The sequence below is a fragment of the Delphinapterus leucas genome, chromosome 17 (genome assembly GCF_059928025.1).
Source record: "Delphinapterus leucas isolate spDelLeu-1000000601 "Yukka" chromosome 17, BTC_Dleu_Yukka2, whole genome shotgun sequence".
Classification (NCBI taxonomy): Eukaryota; Metazoa; Chordata; class Mammalia; order Artiodactyla; family Monodontidae; genus Delphinapterus; species Delphinapterus leucas.
This window is the reverse complement of record NC_143145.1, coordinates 37996728-38015192: the sequence shown is the minus strand read 5'-3', so window position 1 is coordinate 38015192 and position 18465 is coordinate 37996728. Positions and strand designations below refer to the sequence as shown.

General features: G+C 36.7%; 1 protein-coding gene across 14 annotated transcripts in view; it reads left to right on the top strand.

Moving 5' to 3' along the window:
• VPS13B (vacuolar protein sorting 13 homolog B) overlaps window positions 1–18465 on the top strand; it is a 795150-nt gene that overhangs the window by 419526 nt on the left and 357159 nt on the right. For all 14 annotated transcript variants that reach the window (XM_089898526.1, XM_089898529.1, XM_089898532.1 and 11 more), the window contains 2 exons: window positions 676–1084; window positions 14063–14174. In XM_089898526.1, the coding sequence (XP_089754652.1) occupies window positions 676–1084; window positions 14063–14174 (521 nt within the window). The remainder of the gene's footprint in view (window positions 1–675; window positions 1085–14062; window positions 14175–18465) is intronic.

Here is an 18465-nt window from a genome sequence, read left to right as displayed (position 1 = left end):
GTTCACTTCCTCTCTTAACATCACTCTTTGGACTCTAATACCTAAAAGTCTTCATCAGGCCTTGGGAAGAGGGGTTGGGAATGTGGAATATAACAACTTAACTCTAATTTTATTTTGAGTAATATGCAAATTAGAATTTTATGTACATTAATTGGTTCAGGAAAACTATTGGTTCCATTTCACAAATGGAAATACATAACATGGTATTTCAATTTCGCGTACATAGAAAACCCCTCTCTGACCCAAATTATGATGGCATATTACTACTCTTAATGAAAAATTATCAAGAATGAAAAGATAAATCTAGATATGATCTGTTCTAAATTCTGAACGTTACAGAAAAAGTAGAAATTATAGAAACAAGCACAAAGAGGTTAATTACCTCACTCAAGATCTAGAACTACAACTCAGGATTCCTAACTTCAAGTTCAGTCATTTTGTCTTAGAGGCTTTTGCCCTGTTTATGGAATTGATCAGTAATGTGCTCATTAAGAAGTATGCTTTTATTTTTTTATTTGTAATAAACAGCTGACCAGTCATGAAAAAAAAAAGTGTGGACGTGATAAAAGATTAAAGTATCAACCGAGATTGTTTTCTGCTTTCAAATAGTTTGTTTTGTGTTTTTTTCCCCTTTTTTTAATAAACATGTATTGTGATTTCCTTTTTCTGGAACAGACAACTGCAAAACTTCTAGATGGCTCTCATCAGCAGCATGGATTTCTCTCTTTGACATATACGAAAGCTGTAACAAAAAATGTTCGCCACAAGTTAACATCAAGAAATGAGCGAAGAAGTTTTCATAAGTTACCTGAAGGTTTAACAGATGGTTCCCCTCATTTTCTTCATGAAATACTTCTTTCAGCACAAGCCTTTGATATTGTCCTTTGTTTTCCTTTACTTAATGCCATTGCAAGTATATTTCAAGCAAAACTACCAAGGACCCAAAAAGAGAAAAGAAAATCTCCTGGTCAGCCCATGAGGACCCATACGCTGACTTCACGCAATTTACCTTTGATTTATATCAACACAAGTGTAATCAGAATTTTTGTTCCAAAAACAGAAGAAATACAGCCAAGTATTGAAGGTATGTCTTCAGAATTTTTTTTTTTTTGCTATGATTTTCAATAACCTACATCTAAGGACTTTAGTTTTTCTTTTTGTAATATGGTAGCAGGTTGTAGGTTGCAGTTTGGTGTATTTTAAAAAGAGTAAATATGTTATAGTCACTTTACAACTAAATCTTTAGGAGTTATATCAAAATATTGGGTATGTTTCTGACTCTACTAATTACTAGAGTAAGAAATATGAGATTTTTTTTCTTTAGGTCTTTTGCTAGTAAAGCTTATACTTTCAGTTGTTTTGTTAAACTCAAATGTTGTGTTCTATATACCTAAGATAATTAAAAATTGCTTTAAAAAATTAGCAAACACACCACACACTGCATTAATGGCATAAATTATATTGACAATCTTGTGCAGCCTTCACCACTGTCTATTTCCAAAATGTTTTCATCACCCCAAACAGCAACTCTATGCCTTATATATTAAGCAGTAACTCCCCCTTGGTAACCTCTGATTTACTTTCTGTCTCTCTGAATTTTCCTCTTCTAGATATTTCATAAAAGTTGAATCACAGAATATTTGTCCTTTTGCGTCTGGCTTATTTCACTTAGCATAATGTTTTCCGGGTCCATTCGTGTTGTAGCATGTATCACAGTTTCATTTCTTTTTATGCCCGAATAATATCTATTGTGTAGATACACCCCATTTTGTTTATCCAGTCTCTATCAGATACTTAGGTTGTTTCCACTGTTGGGTTGGCTATTGTGAGTAATGCTACTATATACAAACGTCTGTTTGAGCCCATTTTTAATTCTTTTGGATATATACCTAGGAGTGAAATTGCTGGCTTATATGTAGTTCTTTGTTTAGGATTCTGTGTTTTTGAGTAACCATCAATCTGCTTGGAAGCCCTTTTGACTAGGACAGGATTTATGGTATTTTCTGAACAATACTGATGTGCAGGCATAGTTGAGTCAACGGGAAGAGCAATGGGAGCTCCCTCTTAGTAGGGGTGGTAGTACCTGTGTGCTGAGCACCTTCACAATGAGACACAGGTCAGCAGTTTCCGTGGTTAACTCTAGCTTCTTTTTTCTGTCATACTCAGTGGTGGTTTATTGAAACAGGTTCTTGTGTTTCATTGATTTGTGTAGATGTCTGAAGGAATACAAATCTGGCTATTTGAGAAAAGGGTGGGAAAGGAACAGCTTTATTTCCCTTGTGTGTGCATTTGTTTTGTTTGTTTGTCATTTGTTGGCTTATTGTTTTATGACCAATTAGTTATGTTTCATGACTAATACTATATATCACACAGTTTTGTTGATGTTGGTTTAAATTTCCCATTTGGCTGCTATAACTAGGAAAATCTCCAATTGATTGTAATTGCAAGAAAATTTCTAAACTCTTGCTATTTTATTTTTAAAGCTGCTTTTTTCTTTTTTTTTTGGTGGTGCTTGTGGTGGGATTTTTAAGGTATAAGTTCAAAATTCTGATCCCTAAGCACCTGCTAAGCAGGTAACCTTGAATAAGAGTATGCGGTGAGGCTGTGGGTGGGATCTTGTTATAGCCATCTTTGGAAAATATGGTCTGCCACATTTCTCTGTGGACTTTTGGTTAATTTTAATCCTTTGCTTGTGTGAATACTTTTTGTAATAAACACCTTTTTAGTGGCATTTTTCATGACTTGGGTGAGTATATATAAAATAAATTCCTAGCAAAAGGATTGCTAGATCAAAGGGTATAAATATCTTCAAAATATTAAGGGATGTCAAAATGCCCCCCTAAATGGCTGTAGCAGTGTATACTGTTTCCACACTGTCATTCTAACAGAGGTTTATGAAACTTTTTGGTCTTTTCTCAGTCTCATTAATGAAAAGTACACTTTTTTTCTAAGGAGTTGCTCAACTTCATCATTTGTTAAGAGCTCTTTGTGTTAAGCCTTTTGTTTGACCTACATTGTATTGCATATGTCTTTTCATTTTTGGGGTGTCTTTGCCTTGTGTGTGTGTGTGTGTGTGTGTGTGTTTGTGTGTGTGTCTCTCTATGTGTATATCTATATTTATATCTACATGTACACATCTTTACTTGTACCTGTTCTCATATCTGTATCTACCTGAGATGTTATGAATTGCCAAACTATGTGCCTATCCACAAAAAAGTATATAAAAATGCATGCCAAAAATTCAAAGGTTTTGACGTATTATGTTAGATTTTTTTGACACGTTATCTTTCAGCATTGCTACTCTTAATTCAAATGGTCATAATATTTTTATCAGATTAATTAAACCAAATGTAAATTATGTCTTATTGAGTGTGATAACATACTAAAATGCTGCTATATCATACTTCTCAGCCGGAACTATTTTATAAAACTATCTCCAAGCAATTTGTGCCTGTCGATCAGAGATGATTGGTAAACTAGATGCAACTACATTTCCCATTAATATACATAATCATTAGGTTACACATTTATTGAAGCTTCTTTCTGTCTTAAACTGCAAGTATGACAATAACTAATAAAACCTTTTGTTGATGGCTTTGTGTAGGGTTGTCAGTATAGTTCTGGCTTTATAAAACTTGAGACTTTAGATGTTTTATTATGTAGAGTTTATATTGAGAATCTTAAAGGAAAAATTGAAGTCTCTAAAATGCTTTTATTTTATGTTGAATTTAAGGAAACTTAGTTATGATCAACAGTCTGACTTTGTCTGACAATTACATGAAAATTCTGCTCCTTATTTAAGCTTTTGGTTACTTATACAAGCTCATAATTTCAGAGTTCATAGCCTTTTCATTTTCAATACATACTCTTGCCTCAAGAAAAGATAAAATCTTTCAGACTCATGTTTCATTTTACAGTAAATGTAAAAGTTTATAATAGTTCATCTTAAAATTCATTTAACAATAAGAAAATTATATTTAACATTCTAATATTTAAAGAAGTGATATTGAAAGTCTGGTTTTCGACTTGAATATTGCTTGCTTTATGTGCAGTTATTATCAAGATTCTGAATCTACAGGTGTTTGTCTTCCAGCTAGAGCTACTTATTTCATAACAGAGGACTGAGTTTTGGATCTAATGAGTCTTCTAGAGTGAGTAGTTCCTCATGAGACTTAATTTTTAAAAATACAGTTAAAGCAAAGAAGGAAGGCATTCATTTTTGTGTTGAAAATGCTTCTAGAGGGAACATTTCCTCATTTGGTCCAACTAGTAAATGCAGGTGAAGTAAACGAAAAAAGAGAAGCTTTGAGGTGGAGTCAAGATGGCTGTGTGGGAAGACGTGGAGTTAGCATCTCCCCACAACTAGGGTGCCTGCTGGCTGCCGGTGGAGGACTCTGATGCCCAAGGGGATGGGAGGAACCCCAGATTGAACCGGTAGCACATAGGGGGACTGAGAGAGAAGGAGAAGTGGAGGCCAGAAAGGATCGGCACCCCTGAGGCTGGGGAGGTCATAAGAGGCAGGTGGGAGGGACTCTCCAGGAAGAGCGGGAGAGGAGTGGAGGGCGATTGCCTGGCCCACTTGGGCCAGGGAGCCTGCTGAGCGCCCAAGCCGGTTCCCCCCCCTCCAAAGCCCCATCCAGGCCATGTGGGTCCTTGGGTCATAGGAGGGAGGCTGGGGAGATCAGGAGAGGCAGGTGGGAGGGGCCCTGTGGGAGGAGCAGGAGAGGAGCAGAGGGTATTTGCCCCGCCCACTCAGGCCAGGGGAGCCTGCTGAGCTCCCAGGCAGATCCCCTGCCCTCCAAAGCCCCCTCCAGGTCATGTGGGTACTGGGGGCATAGAAAGGAGGCAGAGGGGAGAACAGGAGAGGCAGGTGGGAGGGGCCTTTGGGAAGGAGCGGGAGAGGAGCGGAGGGCGATTGCCCCACCCATTCAGGCTTGGGGAGCCTGTTGAGCTCCCAGGCCGTTACCCTGCCCTCCAAGCCCCCTCCAGGCTGTGTGGGTCCTTGGGGGCATAGGAGGGAGACCGGGGAGATCAGGAGAGGCAGGCGGGAGGGGCCCTCCCAGACCCCAGACCAGAGGAGCAGGAGAGGAGAGGAGCGTGTTTGCCCTGCCCATTGGAGCTCAGGAAGCCTGCTGGGCTCCCAGGTGAGGTCCGCTGCCCTCTGAGACCAGGGGTGGAGGGCATGCCTGGGCCCCTTCTGTTTCTTGAGCCTAAACCCCATCCCCCACGGACCCCATGGCCTTTTCCTGCCCTGTGGTCCTGAGCATTGGCCCCACCCACTGCCCAAACCTCGCCCTGGCTTAGGCCATGCCTTCCACAGCCAAGGCCTTCCCCCACACACACACAGTTTTTTTCCCCCCCTCTACCTCTTTCTTCCTATTGTGGTACTGATGTACCTTCCAGTTGTTGATTCATCTATATTTTTATTTTTATATACTTTCTAACATATCTGTCAGTTTCCTAGTCTAAATTTATTTTTTACCTTGTTATTCTCTCTTTTTTTTTTTTTTTTGGCCACCCCATGTGGCTTGCAGGATCTTGGTTCGCGAGCCCGGGGTCAGGCAGAAGCTCCTGTGGTGGGAGCTCCAGGTCCAAACCACTGGGCTAACAGAGAACCTCAGACCCCAGGGAATATTCATCAGAGTGAGGTCTCACAGAGGTCCTCATCTCAGCACCAAGACCCAGCTCTACCCAATAGCCTACAAACTCCAGTGTTGGAAGCTTCATGCCAAACAACCAATAAAACAGAAACACAGTCCCACTCATTAAAAAAAAAAAAAATGAGACAGCAAAAAATATGTCACAGATAAAGGAGCAAGGTACAAGACCTACAAGACCAAATAAATGAAGAGGAAATAGGCAATCTACCTGGAAAAGAATTCAGAGTAATGAGAAAGATGATACAGAATCTCGGAAGTAGAATGGAAATATAGATTGAGAGAATACAAGAAATGTTTAACAAAGATCTAGAAGAACTAAAGAACAAACAAAGAGAGATGAACAACAAAATAACTGAAATGAAAAATACACTAGAAGGAATCAATAACAAAATAACCAAGGCAGAAGAATGAATAAATGAGCTGGAAGACAAAATGGTGGAAATAACTGCCGAGGAGCAGAACAAAGAAAAAAGAATGAAAAGAATTGAAGACTATCGCAGAGACCTGTGGGACAACGCTAAACGCACCAACATTCGAATTCTAGGAGTTCCAGAAGAAGAGAAAAAGAAAGGGTCTGAGAAAATATTTGAAGAGATTATAGTGGAAAACTTCTCTAACATGGGAAAGGAAATAGTCACCCAAATCCAGGAAGCACAGCAAGTCCCATACAGGATAAACCCGAGGAAAAACACAAAAAGACACATATTAATCAAACTAACAAAAATTAAATTCAAATAAGAAATATTAAAAGCATCAAGGGAAAAACAAAAAAATAGCATACAAAGGAATCCACGTAAGGTTATCAGCTGATTTTTCAGTGGATACTCTGCAGGCCAGAAGGGAGTGGCAGGATATATTTAAAGAGATGAAAGAGAGAAACCTACAAGCAAGATTACTCTACCCAGCAAGGATCATTCAGATTCAATGGAGAAGTCAAAAGCTTTTCAGACAAGCAAAAGCTACAAGAATTTGGCACCACCAAACCAGCTTTACAGCAAATGCTAAAGAAACTTCTCTAAGCAAGAAACACAAGAGAAGAAAAATACCCACAAAACAAACCCAAAACAATTAAGAAAATGGTAATAGAAACACATATAGATAATAACCTTGAGTGTAAATGCCTCAACCAAAAGACACAGACTGGGTGAATGGATATAAAAACAAGAGCCATATGTATGCTGTCTACAAGAGACCCACTTCAGACCTAGGGATACATTGAAAGTAAAGAGATGGAAAAAGATATTCCATGCAAATGGAAATCAGAAGAAAGCTGGAGTAGCAATACACGTATCAGATAAAATTGACTTTAAAGACTGATACAAGAGGTAAGGAGGGACACTACATAATGACCAAAGGATCAATCCAAGAAGGTATAACAATTATAAATGTTTATGCACCCAACATAGGAGCACCTCAGTACATAAGGCAAATGCCAACAACCATGAAAAGAGAAATCGACAGTAACACAATAATAGTAGGGGACTTATACACCCCACTTATGCCAATGGACAGATCATCCAAACAGAAAATAAATAAGGAAACACAAGCTTTAAATGACACAATAGACCAGATAGATCGAATTGATATTTATAGAACATTTCACCCAAAAGTGGCAGAATACACTTTCTTCTCAAGTGCACATGGAACATTCTCCTGGATAGATCACATCGTGGGTCACAAATCAAGCCTCAGAATCTTTAAGATAATTGAAATCGTATCAAACATCTTTTCTGACCACAATGCTATGAGACTGGAAATCAGTTACAGGAAAAACACTGTAAAAGACACAAATACCTGGAAGCTAAACAGTGCACTACTAAATAACCAAGAGATCACTGAAGAAATCAAAGAAGAAATTTAAAAATGCGTAGAAACAAATGACAATAAAAACATGACGACCCAAAACCTATGGGACGCAGCAAAAGCAGTTCTAAGAGGGAAGTTTATAGTAATTCAGTCTCACCCCAAGAAACAAGAAAAATCTCAAATAAACAATCTACACTACACTTATAACAACTAGAGAAAGAAGAACAAAGAAAACCCAAAATCAGTAGAAGGAAAGAAATCATAACGATCAGAAGAGAAATAAATGAAATGGAAATGAAGAAAACAGTAGCAAAGATCAACAAAACTAAAAGCTGGTTCTTTGAGAAGATAAACATAATTGATAAACCATTAGCCAGACTCATCAAGAAAAAAAGGAAGAGGACACAAATCAATAAAATAAGAAATGAAAAAGGAAAAATCACAACTGACACTGCAGTAATACAAAGGATTATAAGAGACTACTGCAAACAAGTATATGCCAATTAAATGGACAACCACAAAGAAATGGACAAATTCTTGGAAAGGTACAATTTTCGAAGACTGAACCAGGAAGAATTAGAAAATATAAACAGACGAATCACAAGTAATGACATTGAAACCATAATTAAAAATCTTCCAACAAACAAAAGTCCAGGACCAGATGGCTTCACAGGCAAATTCTATCAAACATTTAGAGAAGAGCTAATACCGATCCTTCTCAAACTCTTCCAGAAAGTTGCAGAGGGAGAAACACTCCCAAATTCATTCTACGAAGCCACCATTACCCTGATACCAAAACTAGAAAAAGTTATCACACAAAAAAGGAAATTGTAGACCAATATCACTGATGAACATAGATGCAAAAATCCTCAATAAAATGCTAGCAAACAATCCAACAGCACATTAAAAGGATCATACAGGGTTTCCCTGGTGGTGCAGTGGTTGAGAGTCCGCCTGCCGATGCAGGGGATGCAGGTTTGTGCCCCGGTCTGGAAAGATCCCACATGCCGCGGAGTGGCTGGGCCCGTGAGCCATGGCCGCTGAGCCTGTGCTCCGCAACAGGAGAGGCCACAACAGTGAGAGGCCCGTGTACCGCAAAAAAAAAAAAAGAAAACGGATCATACAGCATGATCAAGTGGGATTTATCCCAGGGAAGCAAGGAATCTTCAATATATGCAAATCACTCAATGTGATACACTATGTTAACAGATTAAGGAATAAACAGCATATGATCATGTCAATAGATGCAGAAAAAGCTTTTGACAAAATTCAACACCCATTTATGATAAAAACTCTCCAGAAAATGGGCATAGAGGCTACCTACCTCAACATAATAAAGGCCATATGTGACAAACCCACAGCAAGCATCATACTCAATGGTGAAAAACTGAAAGCATTTCCACTAAGATCAGGAAGAAGACAAGGATGTCCACTCTCACCACTATTATTCAACATAGTTTTGGAAGTCCTAGCCACGACAGTCAGAGAAGAAAAAGACGTAAAAGGAATCCAAATTGGAAAAGAAGAAATAAAACTGCCTCTCTTTGCCAATGACATGATACTATACGTAGAAAATCCTAAAGATGCCACCAGAAAACTCCTAGAACTAATCAGTGCATTTGGTAAGGTTGCCGGATACAAAATTAATGCACAGAAATCTCTGGCATTCCTATACACCAACAACAAAAAATCAGAAAGAGAAATTAAGGAAACACTCCCATTTACCATTGCAACAAAAAGAATAAAATACCAAGGAATAAACCTGCCTAAGGAGGTGAAAGACTTTTACTCAGAAAACTGTAAAAAACTGATGAAAGAAATTAATGATGACATAAACAGAGAAATATACCATGTTCTTGGATTGGAAGAATCAACATTGTGAAACTGACTCTACTCCTCAAAGCAATCTACAGTCAGTGCAATCCCTATCAAACCACCAGTGGCATTCTTCACCGAATTAGAACGAAAAATCTTAAAATTCGTATGGAAACAGAAGAGACCCTGAATAGCCAAAGCAATCTTTTTTTTTTTAACATCTTTATTGGAGTATAATTGCCTTACAATGGTGTGTTAGTTTCTGCTTTACAACAAAGTGAATCAGCTATACATATACATATATCCCCATATCTCTTCCCTCTTGCATCTCCCTCCCTCCCATCCTCCGTATCCCACCCCTCTAGGTGGTCACAAAGTACCAAGCTGATCTTCCTGTGCTATGCAGCTGCTTCCTACTAGTTATCAGTTTTACATTTGGTAGTGTATATATGTCCATGCCACTTTCTTTCTTTGTCTCAGCTTACCTTTCCCCCTCCCCATGTCCTCAAGTCCGCCAAAGCAATCTTGAGAAAGAAAAATGGAGTTGGAGGAATCATGCTCCCTGACTTCAAAGTATACCACAAAGCTACAGTAATCAAGGCAGTATGGTACTGGTACAAAAACAGAAATATAGATCAATGGTACAGGATAGAATGCCCAGAGATAAGCCCACGCACATATGGGCACCTAATTTACGACAAAGGAGGTAAGAACATACAATGGAGAAAAGACAGCCTCTTCGATAAGTGGTGCTGGGAAAACTGGACAGCTACATGTAAAAGATGAAATTAGAATAGTCCATAACACCAAATGCAAAAATAAACTCAAAATGCATTAAAGACCTAAATGTAAGACCAGACACTATAAAACTCTAGAGGAAAACATAGGCAGAACACTGTATGACATAAATCACAGCAAGATCCTTTTTTGACCCACCTCCTAGAGAAATGGAAATAAAAACAAAAATAAACAAATGGGACCTAATGAAACTGAAAAGCTTTTGCACAGCAAAGGAAACCATACACAAGACCAAAAGACCACCTTCAGAATGGGAGAAAATGTTTGCAAAGGAAGCAACTGACAAAGGATTAATTTCCAAAATATACAAGAAGCTCAGCCTGCTCAATATCAATAAAACAAACAACCCAATCCAAAAATGGGCAGAAGCTCTAAATAGACATTTTTCCAAAGAAGGTATACAGATTGCCAACAAACACATGAAACGATGCTCAACATCACTAATCATTAGAGAAACACAAATCAAAACTATAGTGCGTAGTTGGTCACACTGGTCAGAATGGCCATCATCAAAAAATCAACAAACAACAAATGCTGGAGAGGGTTTGGAGAAAAGGGAACCCTCTTTCACTGTTGGTGGGAATGTAAATTGATACGACCACTATGGAAAACAGTATGGATGTTCCTTAAAAAACTAAAAATAGAACTACCATATGACCCAGCAATCCCACTACTGGGCATATACCCTGAGCAAACCATAATTCAGAAAGAGTCATGTACCACAATGTTCACTGCAGCACTATTTACAATAGGCAGGACATGGAAGCAACCTAAGTGTCCATCGACAGATGAATGGATAAAGAAGATGTGGCACATATATACAATGGAATATTAGCCATAAAAAGAAACGAAATTGAGTTATTTGTAGTGAGGTGGATAGACCTAGAGTCTGTCATACAGAGTGAAGTAAGTCAGAAAGAGAAAAACGAATACCGTATGCTAACACATATATATGGAATCTAAAAAAAAAAAAGGGTACTGATGAACATAGTTGCAGGGTGGGAATAAAGAGGTAGACATAGAAAATGGACTTGAGGACATGGGGTGGGAGGGCGAAACTGGGGCAAAGTGAGAGTAGCATCGATATATTTACACGACCGAATGTAAAATTGTTGGCTGGTGGGAAGCAGCAGCAGAGCACAGGGAGATCAGCTCGGTGCTTTGTGATGACCTAGAGGGGTGGAATAGGGAGGATGGGAGGGAGGCTCAAGAGGGAGGGGATATGGGGACATGTGTATGCATATAGCTGATTCGCTTTGTTGTGCAACAGAAACTAACACGGTACTGTGAAGCAATTATATTCCAATAAAGTTCTTTTAAAAAATATATATATATTTAAGTTCAAGGTGGGGATAGATAAATTCATAAAGAGTAATTCACCAGTAAGATGTTGCGTTACCTACCAACATCCATATTAGGTTGGAAGGCCCAGAGTTAATTATTAGGGCCTCTCATAGATCGCATGAATAGGCTTTGTCAGGGAGAGTTATACCCTCCAGTTCTGGATTTACAGAAATAGAGAAGATCTGTGGTGCATGATGTTGGCTTAGGAGTCTTGCCTTTGACTGCAGTCTTAGCTGCGAGCTCTGACCAGGTGGACCACATCTCTTGTCTGATCCTTGCCAGAGCAAGGACCCAGAAGTCTTGCCCGTGTACACCTTCAACCACTGCCTACAGCTACTACCACTCCCACCACAGTTCAGCTGTTTATACGAAATACGTATTAACCTATATGGAATCATCATCTTTCCCCTAATCTTCAACTGTTTCTGTTAATGGTACTGTTTGCTTGTATTGGTATGAAATTTGCAAACTTCAAATGTTTTTATGTTTTTATTAAAGAAAAAAAAAGAATACCAAAATTTAAAAAAAAAAGGGCAGCTTGTTCTTTTGCCAACTATAAAGTAACTAAAGAAATGACCCAAGGCACTTTCTTGCATAAATATCTATTTTTATTATTTTTTTGTATATCAAAGGTACATTTTGATAAGCTGAATACTTTCTGTAATAAAATTGTTTTAATTTAGTTTGTGGATGATCTGCATTAAGTGCTTTTTATCATTATTATTATAACTTCATAGTCAGTTTAATATAGTGAGAATAGTTTTGGCTCTAACAGAAACAATTCTGTTCTTGGATCTGGCTTTGTATGTAACACCAAGTACGTCATTTTTCTTCCATATGTACCTCATTTACTGCAGTGTTTCTATTACATTTCAGACTTTCATATGGTCGGTAGTATCTGTAGCCTAGAAGAACAGTTAGCAAGTACACTAATTGCACTTTTGTGGTATGCTCTATTCTCCAGGCTTACTATTTATTGATTTAATTGAGGCCTTCTGCTTAATCAGAGGTTTTTACCCACATGGAACTATTTGATAAGCGTGGCATAAAATGCAAGATCTATGAAATGTAAACAGTGTTCATAGTATAAGGACCTATAATCAAGCCAGACCTCTAGTCATTTGAAAATAGTACAACTGCATGAGAAGTAGTTTTCTATTTGAACTTTTTTGCTATGGACATTTAAAAATACCATCTTTATTGTAGCATCCACATGCTAATATTTATTATGATAGCTTGTCTCTTTCTTCCCCTTTTGCTGTCCTTCCCCTTCCCCTGCCATTTTGCCTCTCCCTTTATGTACATCTTATTCTGGTTCTTTCTTTTCCTCACTGAATATCTTTCTTCTTACTTTTCTTGATTTTCTTAATTCTGACTTTCTTTTTTAGACTAATCTAAGTCAGACCATACTGAGTGTTCTGCTGAAGCAGCTGGAAATAATCTCTTAGCTTTTGCATTCTTTGGCCACCACAGTTTGGGAAATATGGATTGTATGCCTTTGTAGGCATGTTCTGTTCAGGATATTCCTGAGGTCTTGCAGCCAGTCCTTTTCTGTTCCGTTTGTGGCAGATGGTTGTTCTTTGAGAGAAATTATGAATTTTTGTATATGTTTTCTTCACAACCCAAAAAGTTGTATATTGTTAACAATTTTAAACAGCTACTACAGTAGACTCATCTGTGGGGGAAGAGGGAGTAAAATTTAATGTAAATTAATGGGGCCATCAAGAACACCTTTTCATTCCAAATAATTTTTAGAAAAAGACATTAAATTAGCCAGTGACTTATAGAAAAATTGTTGGGCTTTTTATAATGAGAACATGTGATAAAATTTTTTATTCAGTATAGAGAAAAGAATCAGAATTAATATACCTTTTTACCTTTTATTGTTTTCTGAGAATACTTAGCTTTAGATTCCATTAGGAAGTAAAACTTTTACACAAGTGTGAAATTACTATTTCTCAAGTAATTCCACTATAGAAATTATTAAAATTAAAAAGTGCCTAGAATAGAAAGTTGAAGTGTCCTTACGTATTAATCAATTACTGGGTTTTTTCTTTCTTTATAATTGCAGCCATTATTTTCTTCACCATTGCAGCCATTAAGCTGACATGTTACAGCCTAACGTGCTATTGTGTGTTTGTATGTATATGTGTGTGTGTGTGTGTGTGTGTGTGTGCGCGCGTTGTATTTAATTATTACTAATTGTGTAAATTCAAGTAACTTTGAGAATTTGTTACTGCCTTTCTGATATCCTTCAATATATTTGTAAACAACAATGCAGTGTTGAAACCCCAGGGCTGAAAATCACTTGGGAGAAAGATGTAGTATTATCAGATCATGAAATTAGATAAACATACTGCTTCAATATTACTTACATTTAATTAATATCACATGTTTTCATGTTGAGTGGAGTTTTTTTTCATTGCCATTTTAATTGTCTATCCAGAGAACTAGTTATTGGGGTGTAAAGGAAATAGTTAAGAAAAGCATTAAATATTTATATTTTAAACAAATTTTTCCTTGTTCTCATTTATGGTCTTATCTTAATTTGTCTCTATCCCATTATTCAAAAAATTTTCCTTAAAGATGAAGTTGCATACAGATCTACTGTATACCTCATTAATCTATTTCTTTTACAGCTAATCAGGCAGCAAAAGAAGACACCATGGTTCTGAAGATTGGCTCTGTTGCTATGGCTCCCCAGGCTGACAATCCCCTTGGCAGATCTGTCCTCAGGAAAGATATTTACCAGTAAGTTTATTTTCTTATGTTCAATCTTGCAACAATTTCATACTGCAAAGAAGTACACTGATCAGTAAAACTTGCGCAGTGTGGCCTGTAGAAATACTTTTCATTCGGGATCTTTTGATATTTAAAACCAGGTTTTTCTGATTTTCTTCAGTTGTGGGTTTTTAAATTCATTCAGACAAATCAAGTATTTCTGTGAAGTGTTGATGAATAACAGAATGTAAGTACCAAGTCACCATAAAACTGAAGAAGCGCAGTTTGGAAAATTTTAGCAGACTTTAAATTTGACCAAATTTCCTAATTACATGAGAAAATTAGGTTCTCTCTAGAACTACCATATCCTAATATAGTCATATTGTATCAAAATGAAGCATTTTCTTAACTATAAGCCATTATTTGAAATGTAGGACTGTGCGTGTCATATGGATCAAAGCTGTAAAGAAAAGCAAACTTCTAAGGAGAAATTTCACAGTAAACACTTTCTGTGAAAATGCCATGCTCTGGATTTTGTCATTGACTATTTGCAAACCACACCAAGCATATATGGACAACTAAACTGGTGAACACATGTAATCAACATGATAAAAATAATATATCATTCGTACTGAAGTTGGCACTGCTGCCAGACATAAAAGTACAGTTGCAAATAATGCCAAGTGAGAAAAGTCACAGAAATACAGATGAACAAGTGTCTTATTTTTCCTGCTGGTCTGTTTTTCAGATGTTGTAGTCTCCCACTCTTATCAGAAATAAATTTCTGCTGTTCTCCAATAAATGTTACTGCTCAGAAAGATTCTGATTTTTGTAATACATTTACCACCTAGAGGGTTACAGCTATTTTTACTTTAAGTGGACCTAGGTGTTTTGTTTTCTCAGTTTTTTCTGTTATTTGTGTTGACATTTTTTGCCTTTGAATTGTATATCTTGCTTGCTTTCTTGTATTACTTTTTCTGGTAGCTTATAGTATTCATCCCTTAAATAATTTTTATTTTGCTAACTTATGTAAAATTTAAGGATGTCAAAACTGAAGTAGGCCTTAGGAATCATCTAATCCAACTTCCTTATTTTATAGATTAGGAAACTGAGGAGTCAGAAGAATAATTGTCTCTAGTCAAGTAATGACAGAGCCAAGATCACAACTCATATTTTGACTTCCTCAGTATCTAGAGAAAGGATTACAGCAGAATCCTTTTGGGTGAAAACAATTTAATTTTCTAACATTTGGAAATTCTTTTAGGTATATTTATCTTTTCTTTTCCACTTCAGAGCTAAGTAGTCCTCAAAGAGTTTCCTACTTTCCTTTTGGTGAAAGAAATATGTTTCATGTTAAAAGACCCTATCACCATCAATAAAGTGAACCACTAAGATACTTCCTCTCCTCCTCTACCCTTTCCCCTTTCTGGCTCTTCAGCAGTCATTTGTGGAGATGTGGCTCTCCTGTGCCCCCTTCATTGCTTCCTCCCCTTTGTCCTTCTTGAACTTTTTTTCCCTCAGTCTCTTTTCTTATTCACTTCTCTATATTTTTACAGACCTTCCTTATTTTTCCTTCCCTTTCTGTACCTTTCTTCATTCTTTACCTTTTCCCTTTTCATATTTTTTCTTTCTTTACTTTCTACCTTCTTTGCCTCTATCTCATTTCATTCCATTTCACTATTTTAATAGTTTGACTTATTTTATAGAATATAGAAATATAATGCCAAAAAATAAAGTCTAAAAATGTACATTATCTCTTTAGATCTTCAGCGCCTCACATCCTGCCTCACACAAAATACATGTAAACATGTACACAAAAAGTACATAATAGCTATTTTATGTTTACAGAATAAATGCCCTTACTTTCTTTTTCTAATTGACAAAACCGACGCACACAGAATTTTTATGTGTTTTTCCAAAAGCATATACTTATCTAATGGCAGAGCATTTCAGAATCTATTTCTTTAGAATTCTCTTCAGTTATTTTTAAATTCATATTTCTATCGTTTAGTCCCTCCCCCTGATTATGTGATTTAGTAATGTAATTCTCCTGCTCCCTTTCCATATGTTTTTACTTCCTCTTTCTTTTAATCTGCCTTTTGTGTTTCTTCTTTCTGTCTTGTTTTTTCTAACTTCCTCTGTGTGATAAATGGCATCTATAAAAAACCCACAGCTAACATAGTTCATAGTCAGAGAGTGGGTGCTTTCGCCTTAAGATCAGGAGCAAGACAAGATATCTGCTCTCACCACTTCTATTTAGCATTGTATTAGAGGTTCTAACCAGGGCAGTTGGGCAAGAAAATGAAATAAAAGGTACCCAGATGGTAAGGAAGAAATAAAACTGTGTCTTATTGCAGATGACATGACCTTGTATATAGAAAATCCTAAGGTATCCTTTGGAAAACTTTTGGGTCAATAAACTAGTTCAGCAAGGTTGCAGGATAAAAAATCAATATATAGTTAACCCTTGAGCAACACAGGTTTGAACTGCATGGGTCCACTTATATGTGGATTTTTTTCAATAGTAAATACTACACAGCCCATGGTTGGTTGAATCCGTGGATACAGAACCATGGATATTGAGGGCTGACTCTAAGGGACTTGAGTATCTATGGATTTTGGTATTCCCGGCGGGTCCTGGACCATTCCCCCACAGATACCAAGGAACGACTGTGTAAATATCAGTTCACAATAATAATAAGCAATGAACTCTTTAAAAGTGAAATTAAGAAAGCAATTCCATTTATAATAGCATCAAAAAGAATTAAATACTTACAAATAAATTTACCAAAATAAATATACAACTTACACTCTAAAAACTACAAAACATTGTTGAAAGAAATTAAAGAAGATCTAAATACACGGGAATTATATCCCAATTACATAGATCAGAAGACTTAGTATTGTTAGATGTCAGTACTCCTCAAAATGATCTGCAAGTTCAACATAATCCACATCAAAATTCCAGCTAGCTTCTTTGTAGAAATTGGCAAAGTTTCTATATGGAAAATTATTCATATGGAATTTCAAGGAACCCAGAATAGCCAAAACAATCTTGGAAAAGAACAAAGTTGGAGGATTCACACTTCCAGATTTCAAAATTTATGACAAAACAACAATAATCAAGCTAGTGGAGTACTGATATGAAGGTAGACATACAGATCAACAATAGAATTGAGAGTCCAGAAATAAACCATCACATTTACTATCAATTGGTTTTTAATAAAGGAGCCAAGACAATCCAATGGTAAAGAATAGTTTTTCAACAAATGGTACTCAGAAATCTGTATATCCACATGAAATTGGACCCTTACCTGACATTATATACAAAAATTAAGTCAAATGGATCAGAGACGTACAATTAAGAGCTAAAATTCTGAAACTTATAGAAGGAAGCATAGGAGTAAATCTTTGTGACCTCCGATTAGATAATGTTTTCTTATAAATGACACCAAAGGCATGGGGGACAAAAGAAAAAATAGATAAAATGAACTGTATCAATATTATAAACTTTTGTGCTGCAAAGGACTCTATCAAGAAAGTGACAATCCACAGAATGGGAGAAAATATTTACAAATCACCTATCTGATAAGAGATTTATATCCAGAATAGGTAAAAAAACTCTTACAACTCAATAATTGATGGACAACCAGTTAAAAAATGTACAAAGGATTTGGATATATATGCAAAGAAGATATAAAAATGGCTAATAAGCGCATGTAAAGATGTTCAACCCCATTAGTCATTAGGGAAATACAAGTCAAAATGACACCCACTAGCATGGTTATAATATAAAAGGCAACAGATGTGGAGAAATTGGAACCCTCATACATTTCTAGTGGGAATGTAAAATGGTGCCTCTACTGTGGAAAACTGGCAATTTCTCATAAGGTTAAACATAGAGTTACCATATGATGCAGGAATTTAACTCCTAGGTATGTACACAAGAGAATTGAAACATATATCCATACAAAAGCATGCACACCAATGTTCATAGCAGCACTATTCATAATATCCAAAAAGTCAAAACTACACAAAGGTTTATCAACTGATGAATGGTTAAGTATAACGTGTTATGCCCATAAAATAGAAAATTATTCCGCCATAGAAAGGGATGAAGTATATGCTATAATATGGATCGATGTTAGAAAAACGCAAAGTGAAAGAAGCCAAACACAAAGAGCCACATATTATATGATTCCATCTATATGAAATTTCCAGAGTAGACAAAAATACATACAGACAGAAAGTAGAATAGTGTTAGCTAGGAGGGGAAAATAGAATGACTGCTAATGGGTATAGGATTTCTTTTGGGGGTGAT